Source organism: Cinclus cinclus, chromosome 8 (assembly GCF_963662255.1).
Source record: "Cinclus cinclus chromosome 8, bCinCin1.1, whole genome shotgun sequence".
NCBI classification, from domain to species: Eukaryota; Metazoa; Chordata; class Aves; order Passeriformes; family Cinclidae; genus Cinclus; species Cinclus cinclus.
The window spans coordinates 5,212,562-5,226,015 of record NC_085053.1 but is presented as its reverse complement, the minus strand read 5'-3'; the positions used below and the strand labels follow the sequence as shown (position 1 = coordinate 5,226,015).

General features: G+C 45.5%; 1 protein-coding gene across 1 annotated transcript; it reads left to right on the top strand.

The window, feature by feature from the left end:
* Nucleotides 1-298: 298 nt before the first annotated feature.
* PTGS2 (prostaglandin-endoperoxide synthase 2) lies at nt 299-5,608 on the top strand. The gene is made up of 10 exons (XM_062497510.1): nt 299-413; nt 764-880; nt 992-1,135; nt 1,562-1,705; nt 2,086-2,267; nt 3,076-3,159; nt 3,328-3,574; nt 4,466-4,752; nt 4,912-5,059; nt 5,202-5,608. Exons 1-10 carry the CDS (start codon nt 299-301, stop codon nt 5,606-5,608), a joined length of 1,875 nt encoding a protein of 624 aa, XP_062353494.1.
* The last annotated feature ends 7,846 nt before the right edge of the window (nt 5,609-13,454 follow it).

Genomic DNA, 13,454 nt, shown 5'->3' with positions numbered 1-13,454 from the left:
CCCTTCAGACGGCGACAGGCCATCCCTTCAGACGGTGACAGGGGGTCCCTTCAGCCGGTGACAGGCCATCCCTTCAGACGGTGACAGGGGGTCCCTTCAGCCGGTGACAGGCCGTCCCTTCAGACGGTGACAGGCCATCCCTTCAGACGGTGACAGGCCGTCCCTCACACCTGCCTCGAGCGCAGCCGGGTCGGGGCGGGCTGGGGCGGGCCGGGGCGGGAAGAGAAATTCCCCGCTGGCTTCACGCTTCCGCCTGGTGACTCAGTCGGGCTCAGCTCGGCGCTGCCATAAATACGGGATGTACGGCAGGGGCCGGCACTTGGAGCTGCCGAGCCAGCCCCGCCAGCCCAGCCCCGCCATGCCGCTGCTGCCCCTGGCCCTGCTGGCCGCGCTCCTGGCCGCCGGCCGCGCCGGTGAGTCCGCCCCGCATGAACGCACGCTTTGCCTTTCTGCTTCTCGTGCTCCTTACTCTCTTGCCATCTCTCTGCTGTGTATTGGGTGCCAGGCCCCCGCTGGCCTGTGAGGGATGATCTCCCCTTCTGAGGGGGGTTATTCCCGGCAGCGGACAAGAGGCGAATTCCCGCGCTACTAAAAGCTGCTCCCTGGTAGCCCAGAGGCTACCGTGCATGCATGGATGGTCGCTGTGATGGTGATGCCTTCCTGATTAGCGTTAAACTCCGGGGCATTCTCGTTCGTCGTGTGAAGTCCTGGGAAGGTGGATTGTATTGCAGAGATGCTAACCCGAGCTCTGGTTCCCCCCCAGCCAACCCTTGCTGCTCGAACCCCTGCCAGAACAGAGGCGTCTGCATGACCGCTGGGCCGGATCGCTACGAGTGTGACTGCACCAGGACAGGCTACTACGGGCAGAACTGCACCACACGTGAGTATCCCACACCCCTCTCCGTGGAAATGAAGTGCATAATCCAATTCCACCATTGCAGGTTATCCTCCATAAGCTAATTAATAATAACCTTCCTATTGTTGCTCACAGCGGAATTCTTCACATGGTTGAGGCTAGCAGTGAAACCATCACCAAACACTGTCCACTACATCCTCACCCACTTCCAAGGAGTCTGGAATATCATCAACAACATTCCCTTCTTACGGGACACTATTATGAGATACGTGCTAACGTGTAAGTGTGAATTGTCTCTTCCATTCCTCTTAAAGCTTACTCCAGCGTATTGCACTGAATTGATCTGTCTACAAACCAAGCAGCCTAAATTGCACTGAAGTTAAAATACCAAAATTTAAGACTTCTGCATGGAGCAGGCTTGTATGGAACGTGCTGAAGTGCAGCTTGATTCTGCTTTCTGCAAGAGTCCAGGATTTTGCTGACATGAACTTGGCACCCCATTGCTCGTGTTAATAGCGAGATCCGTCTGATCAGCCAGGATCCAGTACTGTTATTCAGTAACTGTAATCATATTTAACATCAGTAACTGATACGTGTGGAATTTACAACTGCTGCCAAATGTATGCAAAAGATCTGGCTTTGTGACTGACTTTTTGAGACTAAAATGTACAGTTAAAAATAACCAAATATTTATTTGACTTTCAGCAAGATCACACTTGATTGACAGCCCACCAACTTACAATACTGACTACAATTACAAAACCTGGGAAGCTTATTCCAATCTTTCCTACTACACGAGAAGCCTTCCACCAGTAGGACTTGACTGCCCAACACCAATGGGTGTTAAAGGTGAGGAATTAACCAGACACGTAATGATTGCTTGGTCTTTTCTGAGAGGGAAAAATAAGTAGTAGCTCCTATGAGACCTGCTTGTCTCTAGCCTTCATTCAGAGTAGTTGACTTTAGGAATAACCATATTTTGGATATATTGGTTAAAGATCTAAAATACATTATTCTGGTTCTTGCTATTGAGTTTTATGCTAAAAGCAGGGAACTTAGAAATTTTGAATAAAATCAAGAAAGTGAGCATAGATAAGTAGGTAATTCCCTTTGTTTGTATGCTGCTGTCATCATATTCCACTGAAAGTATTAAGCCTTTTTGTTAGGAATAAACCTCAGTATTGCATAGAGGGCTGACTTGAGTATCTCTCTGCCTGTTTCTCCCACAGGTAAGAAAGAGCTTCCAGATTCGAAGTTGATCGTGGAGAAGTTCTTGCTGAGGCGAAAGTTTATTCCCGACCCACAAGGCACAAACATGATGTTCACGTTCTTTGCCCAGCACTTCACCCACCAGTTCTTCAAGACAGACCACAAGAGGGGCCCTGCCTTCACCAGAGCGCTCGGCCACGGGGTACGGTCACTGCTGGGGACACGGCTCATGCTCTTCGGGAGCTGCTGAGTGGCTGCAATGGCCAGAATGGCATCCCGTGGGTTGCCAGGGGACACAAACACCTGTGCACACAATCCCGTGGGATTACCCCTTCTATACTGTTCCTCAGTCGGGTCAAATTCCAGTGTTTGGCAACCTCTCTTCGCAGGACAGAACCATGTGCTCAGCACAAGTGATTCTGTTCAAAATACCTGCCCAGTGATCTCTGTGATCTCTTACTGTTCCCAATAATCTGCTTTCACCTAAAGTGTGTTAGATGTAGTGAGTATCCAAAACTTTTCTGGACTCTGCCAGTTTCCAAGAGCTGTATCCAGCACTTAAGTATTGCTTATATACTGCTAATAGCCCTAGTTTAAAAAGGACTTCAAAAGCAGACTTGGATTTAAGATCTTTACCCACAAGATAGGCATCCTTTAGACAAAGAGTTCTTCACTATAAGTGTCACTCCTATGTCCAAACAAAAGCTGTAAATTTTGTGTGTATATATAGAAGCTGTCTGCATAATAAAAAGTTGCTGACACTTTAAACAGAGACCTTTTAAACTGCTGATGTAACAACCTCCTCTTACGCAGAGATGGCACTAGTTGCCAGGAAATAATTTGGCTTCATCTTAAATATTGGTGCATGGTACTTATAAGGTAGCGGTAATGTAATTAAAAGGTAAACGTCTAGGGGGTGAACTCCTACTGGCATCCATAGAAGTGGGACTTTCCCTAAAATAGGGAAAAATGCAGGTTGGCTTCATGTCCCAAATGCTTTTATTTTATAGGTTGACTTGAACCACATTTATGGAGAGACTCTGGAGAGACAACTTAAACTGAGGCTTCGAAAGGATGGAAAGCTAAAATACCAGGTATGTCTTAGCTCAGAATTCCTACCTTCTTACTGAATGGCGTGGATTTCCTAAATTAGTGCTGTGTGAATGTTGTAGGTGATCTAAAGTGTGAGTCAGAGCTGAGAGTCAACAGAACTCAACCAAAGTATTGTAGCTCACAGCTCCTGTTTTTTCCCCCTTGCCCAGATGATCAATGGAGAAATGTACCCGCCGACGGTGCGGGACACACAGGCAGAGATGCTGTACCCACCCCACGTGCCTGAGCACCTGCAGTTCTCCGTGGGGCAGGAGGTGTTCGGGCTGGTGCCAGGGCTGATGATGTACGCCACGATCTGGCTGCGTGAGCACAACCGCGTCTGCGACGTGCTCAAGCGCCAGCACCCTGACTGGGACGACGAGCAGCTCTTCCAGACCACCCGGCTCATACTGATAGGTGAGTGAGAGCCCCTGCTGCTGTGGTGCAGCTCCAGCTCGAGCCTGCATGGCTGGAGTGAGGGTGAAGCTATCCTGTAAATTGGGGTGGGAGTGACTCCTTCGTGGCCTGTCACTGGGGTTGTGCTGAGGGGCAGCTTCCCCCCAGCTCTGCTAAAGATGGAACTGAAGAAAACTCAGGGACCCTCAGTTCTCTTATATGAGGGAAAGCAGAACTGAAAGCAATGAAAAGACAGGAAGCTCAGGTTCCTTTCTTAGAGAAAGCCTGTGAGGCTGGATGACCTCAGGCTCCCTGATCTGGGATTTTTTTTCCCCTAGGGTTGGGTCAGCTCAGGTATGCTTTGAAAGAAAGGCTGTGATTAAGTCTAAAGTTCAGAAGGTTATGTAAAATGTAACTGCATAGTTCTCCTGTCTAATTGCGTGCCCAGTAATAATCTTATGTAAATGGTGATGTGTTCTAAGCTGGAAAAAGCCTTGCCCCAACTGAAACCATAAACCAAGACAATTGTATTACACAGTTCAGAAGCTGAGATTTGCTTTCAGACATCAACTTTCTTCATTATCCCCTCCCTCTATCCTAGAGATATTGTATAACTGAACACAGTGTAAATATTGGTGTGTGCTGTTCTTTGGAGGGTGCAAAGAATTATGTCTTGGGAGGGGCAAAACAGGCTGTAGAAAACACCTCACTACCCACAGCCAAGAACTCTTGGGATCCGATGTACTGTTCCACCCTTTAGTCACATAAAATGCATGAATTGCTTTCTAGAAGAGATTACAGAAAAGTGTTTGTTGTCCTGATCACTGTAGTATATTTTAGAAAAGTTCAGAAATGACATTTTCCCTTCCACTGAGGAGAAGCAACATTCTCTGCTGTTCCTTTGTCCAACAGGAGAGACAATCAAGATCGTTATAGAGGACTATGTGCAGCACCTGAGTGGGTACCACTTCAAGCTGAAGTTTGACCCTGAGCTGCTCTTCAACCAGAGGTTCCAGTACCAGAACCGCATCGCAGCAGAGTTCAACACCCTGTACCACTGGCACCCATTGCTGCCCGACACCTTCCACATCCACGACCAGGAGTACACCTTCCAGCAGTTCCTCTACAACAACTCCATCATGCTGGAACATGGGCTCTCCCATATGGTCAAATCTTTCTCCAAGCAAAGTGCTGGCAGGGTAGGTCCTTCCTCAAGTTCATGGTGAGCCGACAGAGGCATGAGCTGGGGGTGGGACAAGGGAATGAGATGAAGCTATTTAAAACTAATCACTGGAAAGGCACAGCTTCCTTGTGACTCATATCAGGAGATCTTACAGCTTTTCCTCTTTCATGAACAGGTTGCTGGTGGGAAGAACGTTCCTGCTGCAGTGCAGAAAGTAGCAAAGGCCTCCATTGACCAAAGCAGGCAGATGAGGTACCAGTCCTTGAACGAGTACAGGAAACGCTTCATGCTGAAACCATTCCGGTCCTTTGAAGAGCTTACAGGTAACAGTCCTCATCCTTCCCAGCAAATGAGAGACATTGTTTTAAAATGCCCACAGACTCCTGCAGTGTCATTACTGGACTTGAGCAGGACAGTCTTGCACAAAAATGGCATTTTTCCACTTACAGTTTTTACTCGTTGCAGGAGAAAAGGAGATGGCAGCGGAACTGGAGGAGCTGTATGGGGACATCGATGCCATGGAGCTGTACCCAGGCCTGCTGGTGGAGAAGCCCCGGCCCGGGGCCATCTTTGGCGAGACCATGGTGGAGATTGGGGCGCCCTTCTCCCTGAAGGGGCTGATGGGCAATGCCATCTGCTCCCCCGAGTACTGGAAGCCCAGCACCTTTGGGGGCAAGGTGGGCTTCGACATCGTCAACACGGCCTCCCTGCAGAAGCTCATCTGCAACAACGTGAAGGGCTGTCCCTTCACTGCCTTCCACATCCTGCCTCCCGAGCCTACCGAGGCCACAATTAATGTTAGTACCTCAAAAACTGCCATGGAAGATATCAACCCCACACTCCTGCTGAAAGAGCGCTCTGCCGAGCTGTAGAAATCCAGCTATCTATCTATTTATTTATTTAACTGTGTTATTTATTCTATTTATGGCTTAGTATTTAAAAAACAACTTGAGCATCTTCATTGTGGGGGTTGCCTTAAATTCCTTACTGAGGTAAGGCTTCCATTTACAAAAGGGGTTTTCTGTGTTTCAGCTTGACAGTGGTGAATCCCTTGTTTAAAATCTTCTGTAACAGAACGATGTATTCCAAAGTGGATAAAGGTTCCACCTTCTTTTTACTATTGTTTTAATACTTGATGAAGGGGAGTGGTGGTGATTCTGTCTGTCAGTTTTCATAGGTCACAAAACACTACAAAAGCAACTTTTTTTCTCAGCAACTTGAAAGCAGCTATTGACCTAAAAGTACAAGAAAAAATCTGACTTAATGAAAACTTTCAGAAGAGATTGTGGATTTCATACGAGCACTCAAAAGCACTCACTTTGAACAAAAAAAAAAAAAAGAAATACTTGAGTCTCACTTCTTAATGTAAGGTCAGAAAATGCATTGCATTTGTTGTTGATACTACCTCTCCCTCACTGCAGATGGAGCACTTTGTATCATAACTTAATGTTTCTTATGTACAAATCCACTTTTGGGTTTAGGTGAAAGTAAGTATTTTTACAGCTTTTTAAAAGTAAGTTTTTAATGTTTTAAATATTTAAAGTAAATTTTTTACAACTTTTTAAGTAAATGTTTTTAATGTTTTAAATATTTGAAGAAAATAGTACTTTTCCTGGATTCTACTTCTTTTTGAAGGAGTGTGACAGGTGTATTAGTTGTATAAGGAGGTGAGAATGAGATCCTGAGCTTAGCGTTAACCGACTCTCAGGCTGCAATACAAGGCTGCTTGCATTTGGATAGGGATTTTTTTATGTAACTCTGGGGAGGTCTTAAACTTAGCCCAAGGCACTGGGATTCTTTTCATAGCTGTAGTTCTTTGGTGTACTTGATAATGTAATTTTAATGTCTGTTACTCTAAGGACAGGAGGACTGTATAGCTGGAGTTAGGATGTGCTGTGGTTTTGTGCTCCCAAAAACAGGGGAGCTATAAACTAAGCAGCTCTGTAAATACACAGAGAACTGAGAGATTGAGTAGCACTTCCAGGCACAGGAGGTAGCACCCCCTGTGCACAAGCTGTAAATGCAATTTGTTCTTCTATTTATTGGGGAGGGGAATAATGTTTTATTTATAATTTATAAACAGAGGTATTTTAAGTGGCTTGAGCTTCTCTAAAACTGGCCAGCATAAAATCTCCTAGACATATTTGTCCTAATCCAGCAGTAAAATATCTAGTCTCATCTGGGCACATAGGTTACACAAGGTCTTGTACAGGACTTCAGACTTTGCATGTAAGGGTATCTTTTTTTAATTTCTAGAGAGGAAATGTAGAAGATGATCTTCCCATAAAAGCAGCTGGGGAACTATAGGGAAAAAGAAAATGTCACTTCAGACTGGAATAGAGCAGCAACCGGGTATTCTATGCCCCTGCCCAAAATTCCTTGACTGCTTGTGGAAAAGGACTTGAGTTTTCTATTTCATCTGAACTCTCAAGCACTTGTAGGGGCTTGTGCATTGTACCAGCTCTGGCAGCAGTGTAGTTTGTCTGTGGCTTCTGTTTCCATGGATTTGTGTAGAGGCAGCCGTGCCTCATGCTGGCTAGGTCTGTAATTGTGGCCATGAACAGCTGAGCCAAGCTCTCCTGCAGCCATCAATACCAGTGACTGCTCTGGAGTGGTCCTTGGCATGCTGTGGGAGCAAGAAGGGCAATTGTTTTCCTTTCTCTGGAGCATGAAGAAGGGAAAACCTTCTCTCCCCCTCTATCCAGAGGTGGTCAGTACTGTATGTGTTAACAAGTGAACACTGCTTGGACACTTCTTTCCTCATGCAAATTGTCCATCAGATCTAGTAGCTCTGGGTGCCCTTCAGAGCACCCTTCTGCCATTAACCCAGGAACAGGGTTTGGCAGAGAGTCATAAGGGAGGCAAGTCTGGACAGATTGACTTATTTTGGGGTAGGTACAGAGGAATTCCTCAGACCATCTCACCTGAGTTATGTTACAGGCTGCTTCAGCAAGGATTCCTGTGCACTCTCTGTTTTGTACTCTGCTGCCACTAAATGTGGATGTTTGAGATTATTTATTTAAAATTCCGTGAATTGTTTTTCACTTTTATTTTTGTAGGACAACAATGTTGTTAAAATGCAATTGTTTATATAAATAAATTGAAAACATTACCTTTATGGGCTCCTTTGTTTGTGTTTTCCTTCAGTAGTATTTAGGATGGAACAGTTCTTTAATTGATTACATGGAGAATTACAGGGTATTACCAGTAGCGCTAAATTCTCTGATGTGCCAAACCCAACATGCCTGTAGCTTAAATTGCCCAGATGGAGTAATTTTTTTCCATTTTGCCTCAAGTGAAAAGGGATTTCACTGTTCCATCCCTGGAGGAGCCAGCTCCTCTTATCTACAGCAAAGATGCCAGCACAATGGCAGCTTCAAAGGGAAAGTACAATATTGGAGTTGCACAACACCACCTTGGTGTAACTGACTTCCCTTCCTCTCTTCCCTTTTCCCAGGATAGAACAGCCTAGAGCTGTTTCCTTTCATGCTTAACATTCTCCAGAAGGGGAAACTGCTATGGGATGCAAGTGATCACTAGACCAGAGCAGGGCTATGCTTCCTGAAAGCTGGAGCAGGAGCTTGGACAATGCCCCCTCTCTTGCAGTGAGCATCTTTGAGGCCACCCGGCCTCTTCCCAACATTTTCACCTCTCGGTGAGAAACGAGGGGAAGCTGGAAAGGAGGCATCCCAGGAGATGACTGTACTGCCTGTCATTCACCACCTGCACCAGCCTCTGACCAAATGCCACCTGAGTCCCCTTCAATCATCCTACTGCTGACTGTCCCCAGTACTCCCCCATCCCAATACTGGTGTCCTGTCCTCTCACAGCCTCTGCCTAGAGACCAACCTCAGAGCCACAGTACCTCACCCAGAGTCACCTTCCTTCCAGCCACCCAAAGTCCTCTCTGGTCCAAACTCATCCCTTTGTCCCACAGGTCAATATTCCCAACAGCTCTCCAGCCCTGGGAATGTGAGAGTTCTGCCTCTGCTTTGGAGCTCATTTCCATCTCCACAGATGTGCAGTTCCTTTACGTTCCTCCTGTACCCAGACACCTAAACCCCTCCAGCAACTCTCCTCACTACTCAGTCTTCATCACTTCAGTGACCATCTTCAGTCCCAAAAATGCAGTGTCCTGAGGACCCTTGCAAAAGCATCACTTCAATGCCTCTCCAGGCTGTGGGTGAATGGGGGCAGGTGCAGACCACATGTGGGACTTTTTTCTTTTGACACCCAGTCAGGTCATTGTCCCCACAGGTGAATTGCCACTTCCCTGTTCCAAGGGGAAGCTGAGCAAGGGAGAAGTGAAAACAAGGCCAGTGGTTTCAGTGGGAGACGACGGGCAGCGATCAGGCGGTTGCAGGATCATCCATGGAGAAGATGTTTTGGGTGACTGTTGCCCTAATTAGGAAAGCACCAGCCCAAATGGATTTGAGCATGATGGCTGAGATGCATTGATCGAGGAGGAGCTCCTCCTTCCCTCTGAGCAGGGGCATGTCCTGATGACACAAAAGACAAGAATGTTCCCCAGAGGAAACCTGCCCTGCCAAATTCTTGCTCTCTAGCCTGGGTTGAGAGAACTGTTTCACCCTAGGCAGTGTGATGAAGGAGGGGGGTTCAGCAGGAAGTCCATCCAGGCTCATGAGAGCTCCATGCTTTGGGAACAGGTCACCTCCCATCCCCGCCAAGGGCTTTCCCCAGCATTGTTCGCTCTCTGCCCACTGTGTAAGAATTCCTTGTGGGTGCTGAGTTGGAGCCCTGCAGGCACCTGACCACATTGGGTTCTGCGCCTGAGCTGAGCTGAACTGAGATGACCTTTACACTGACTCCCAAGGCAGCTGCTTTGCCAGATTCCAGGAGACCTTCCTGTAACAAGTGGCTGCAAAATATTAATCCTTTGGTTTTCAGCATCAATCCAGAAAAGTCAACAGGTGGCTTGGCTGGAGAGAGGGAATGGATCTGTCATGTGTTCCCTGCCTGTCCACAGCCAATGGAATAGGTGAACAGCTCTGGAAAGCTGATTGCAAATCTGCTGTTCCCTTTGGAAGACCAGGAAGGAAAACACCGAAATGTTGTAGGAATGTACATATAGGACAGAAAAGAGCAGGCTGTAGCTCTATTCTCTAGATATGGAAAAGGAGGTGAACTGAGACATCTTACCCCCTTTGCTAAAATGCATTAAAAGAGCCACACAATGCAGAAATGCAGCACTATCCCAAAGGAATATCACAGGGAAAAAACTCCTTGGGAAGAGCTGAGTGTTCCTCTTCCTTTAATAGGGGATTTCTGTTTGCAAATAACATACTGAGGAGCAACAGAATTGAATTCAATTTGTAATTCCTTCCTCTGATCCTCTTGATTTTCTTATTAGCATAAAATCTGGGACTTCTGTGCTTAATTATAGAGTAAGTCCAGATACTTTCATCAGTATTAGCAAGACACTGATCACAACTAAAATCAAACCCAACCAAACTTTCCATTCTGTGCTTTCCTTGTCTGAAAATCCTGAGTCCGCACTGAAAATCTCGGCGTTCACATCCAGCCAAAGCTTGAGAAAGCAGAGCCAGAGATGGCCTGGGCAAGCTGGGAGCTGAGCACCTTTGGGAGAGGGAACCTGTTAAAGCTGGTGAGATGTCACTGGTTTGCCACTGGGAGAGGGCAGGGTACAGAGCACCCTGAATTTGACTCATGCTATTTACTATTCATCCAGCAGGCATTCCCCATCAGACAGAAAGAAAGGCAGACTAAACCTGGGGAAAGAAGGCAAATAATGTTCAAAGCATCTGGTTTTAAACCAACCCATTGCATACCCACTGAGGATCTCTGGATCAATGCCCTATTCCTGGAAGTGTCCAAGGCCAGGCTGAATGGGGCTTGGAGCAACCTGGACACCTGGAAACGGCAGGGGGGTAGAGATGATCTTTAAGGTCTCTTCCAGCCCCAGCCAGTATGGGTTTCTACGATTTTGTCTAGCCCATAGCAGAGCACCTCTACAAAAACTTGAAAATACTTTGCATCTTCTAACCAACTGCAACCCTAATAGATACATAGATAGATAGAATTATTTTATGTTAAATTACTTAACACTTATCAGAAGGCACTGGCAAAACACAAAGTGTCTCACAACCAGGACAATCCTGCTTGCAAGTGCCTCAGATTTTTACTTAATAGAATCACAGAATCAGTAATGTTGGAAAAGACCTCCAAGATCAAAGCAGCAGCTCATGCATCTTTCTCAGGACAAACCCCAAAATCTTTCCAAGGTACTGTGGGAGCTGCATTCCAACTCTGTATTTTATTTTCTCGCAGTAACCAGGTGTAGCCCAGGCTCACTCCATGGTGGATGTAGGTGTGTGCAAGCATCCCTGTCCAAACCTGCCCTGCTGACAGGGAACTTTAACACCTATTTGTTTTCCCCAAAAGCGCTGCGTTTGCGGTCGACTTTCCTCTGGGAGCACCTGAAAGCTTTGAAACACACACACACACCCCAAAACTGCTAAAAGAGTGAAAGCAATGCCCAGGACACTGAGCAGTGGGGGTGGGAAAGCCTTTTCACCAGATGGTCTCATTTTTCTTTGCCCTTTAGAAGATCTACCCAAAGAAATTATTCCATCAGCATTCATCAAGGAAACACCATACAAGCCACACAGGCTTCAGTTAACAGGGATTTCCCCAAATATATGCTGGCAAGTCCTTAGAGGTGGGAGGTGAAACCAAGACCACAAGAAGCACTAGGACTTTGGGGGTATAAACCCAGCAAAAGGAACTTTTTAATATGATTTTAAGCACTGAAACTCTCCAGTGAGCCATGACCAAGCAACAACAAAAAAAAAAAGGCTGTTCTCCAGCAGCTCTAAAACCCTGCCCTGAGAACTGACACAGCTCAGTGTCCTCGCAGTTGTGGCTTTCCAGCCTGTTGCCTAGACAAGATTAATTAATCCTGCCTAACAAATAATGGCAGAGTTTCTAAGTAGCAGTGGTAGGTGCTCATTAAAGCAAATCCTGCCTGAGCTGACGCAGAGGTGAAATAGCAGCTCTTACACAAGGCAGGGATGTTCCATGTGGTGATGCCACCACTTCCAGAACTATTGCATCCAGAGAGACAGAGAGGGAGAGACCATTCCAACTAAATCAGGGCTGTGATTTTTATAGCATGGAGATTTTCAGTGAAGGCAGGAAGAAAGAAAACGTTTTAAAAATAGAAATGGACTGAATTTTCTGAGTTTCCAGTTAATTAGTAGAATTTCAGGCAAACTCAAGATCTCTTGGCAGTGGGACAGTGAACCATCTTTTCACTGCTTGCTAGGTCAAGCGTTTCAGTATTTGTCATCATAACTGACTGAGGCTGGATTGGACAAAAAGATTTCCCAACCTGACCATGAAGAGGAAGACCTTTTTATTAATCAAGAAAAGGATTTAGCATCATTCCAAAGGGAAGATGGCATTATTGTATAGTAAGAAACTTTGGAAATTCTACATAGTCTTCACTCTGTATAAGGAATGGTTTTCCTTCTATTATAAATTAAATCTCCCGCTCAGTAGCTGGACATGATTAAAACACTGAACTGAAGGTTCCATGTGTTTTTCCTCAGTCTGAAGAAAGAAAAAGGATACTTATCTCATTTTGAGGAAAATCTGAGGGGCATATGAACATTGTCCATGAAGTTAATGTCTCCCATAACTGCAGAACAAATATCAGAACACTCAAGGAGAGATGAGACTTTGAAAAGTGACTCTGCTTCAGCCGAGCCCAGGGGTTTGGTTTCTTCTAAAAACAACTCTGGAAATTTTCTGTCTGACAGTGGAGTCCACACCACTCCCAGAGTGCAAGGAGGTTTTCTTGATCATTTAGGAAGGAGGTGCCAAATGTGTAAATTAAAATATCCCTTTAAACAAAAGAAAATTTGGGGCAGGCAATGGTTCACAGAAAGCAAAGATCAATAGTATTTCACAGCCATGTTTTTAAAAGCAGCAGCAAAAACAATACCATTTCTCATGTGAATTGACAATAAAAGTCCCCAGAGTTCCTGATTTTTTAGGAAGTTGATTTCCTCTTTGAAGTCACTTCCTCATTCGCCCTTTGTTGCAAATATTTCTCGTAAATCCTTTTAAACTTTCTTTGCAAATAAGTGAACATTTACCAGCATTTTCCTTAATATTTGTTTATTCAACAGCCAGGTTTCTAGTACCTTCAGCTGGCATTGGTGAAATTGCACATGATTTGCATGATACTGGGCTGTTGTAAACATCATTTGCATTTCCCACCCTCCTTCTTCAGCGAATTCAATGGCAAGAGAGATGCAAAGCCCTTTCCCTATGGAATTTGTTATAGACTGAAAATGTGACGGTGTGATTCGTGATTCCACACAAACCAGCACCTTGGGATGCTCCGTGCTCTGAATCAACCTGAAAAACTCTTCTGCAGCTGTGTATCAGATTCAGAAATGACTTCTGAGAAACTCAAGAGCATGTCTGCATCTCCTGACACTGCAAAAATGGTCAGGGAAGCTTCCTAGAAAAGATTCCCATGAGATTTCTGTCACTTCTGATTTCAGGCAGATACTACAAGACTAAACTTAAAAATAGAATTTTAATTCTTTTTTATCCTCTTTACTTAGAGACCAGGAACCAGAAGACAGACTGAAGAATGATTTCATAATAGTTTGTCTGAGAAAAAAATACATTGAGAGAAGCATGTGCTGCTCCCCATCACGTTAA

Bases quoted from the DNA above. Each gene is read 5' to 3' on its own strand.
- PTGS2 (XM_062497510.1), top strand. From the start codon at position 299: ATGTACGGCAGGGGCCGGCACTTGGAGCTGCCGAGCCAGCCCCGCCAG. The intron at 881-991 runs GTGAGTATCCCA...TGTTGCTCACAG, and splicing joins CGGGCAGAACTGCACCACAC to CGGAATTCTTCACATGGTTG. The intron at 4,753-4,911 runs GTAGGTCCTTCC...TTTCATGAACAG, and splicing joins CCAAGCAAAGTGCTGGCAGG to GTTGCTGGTGGGAAGAACGT.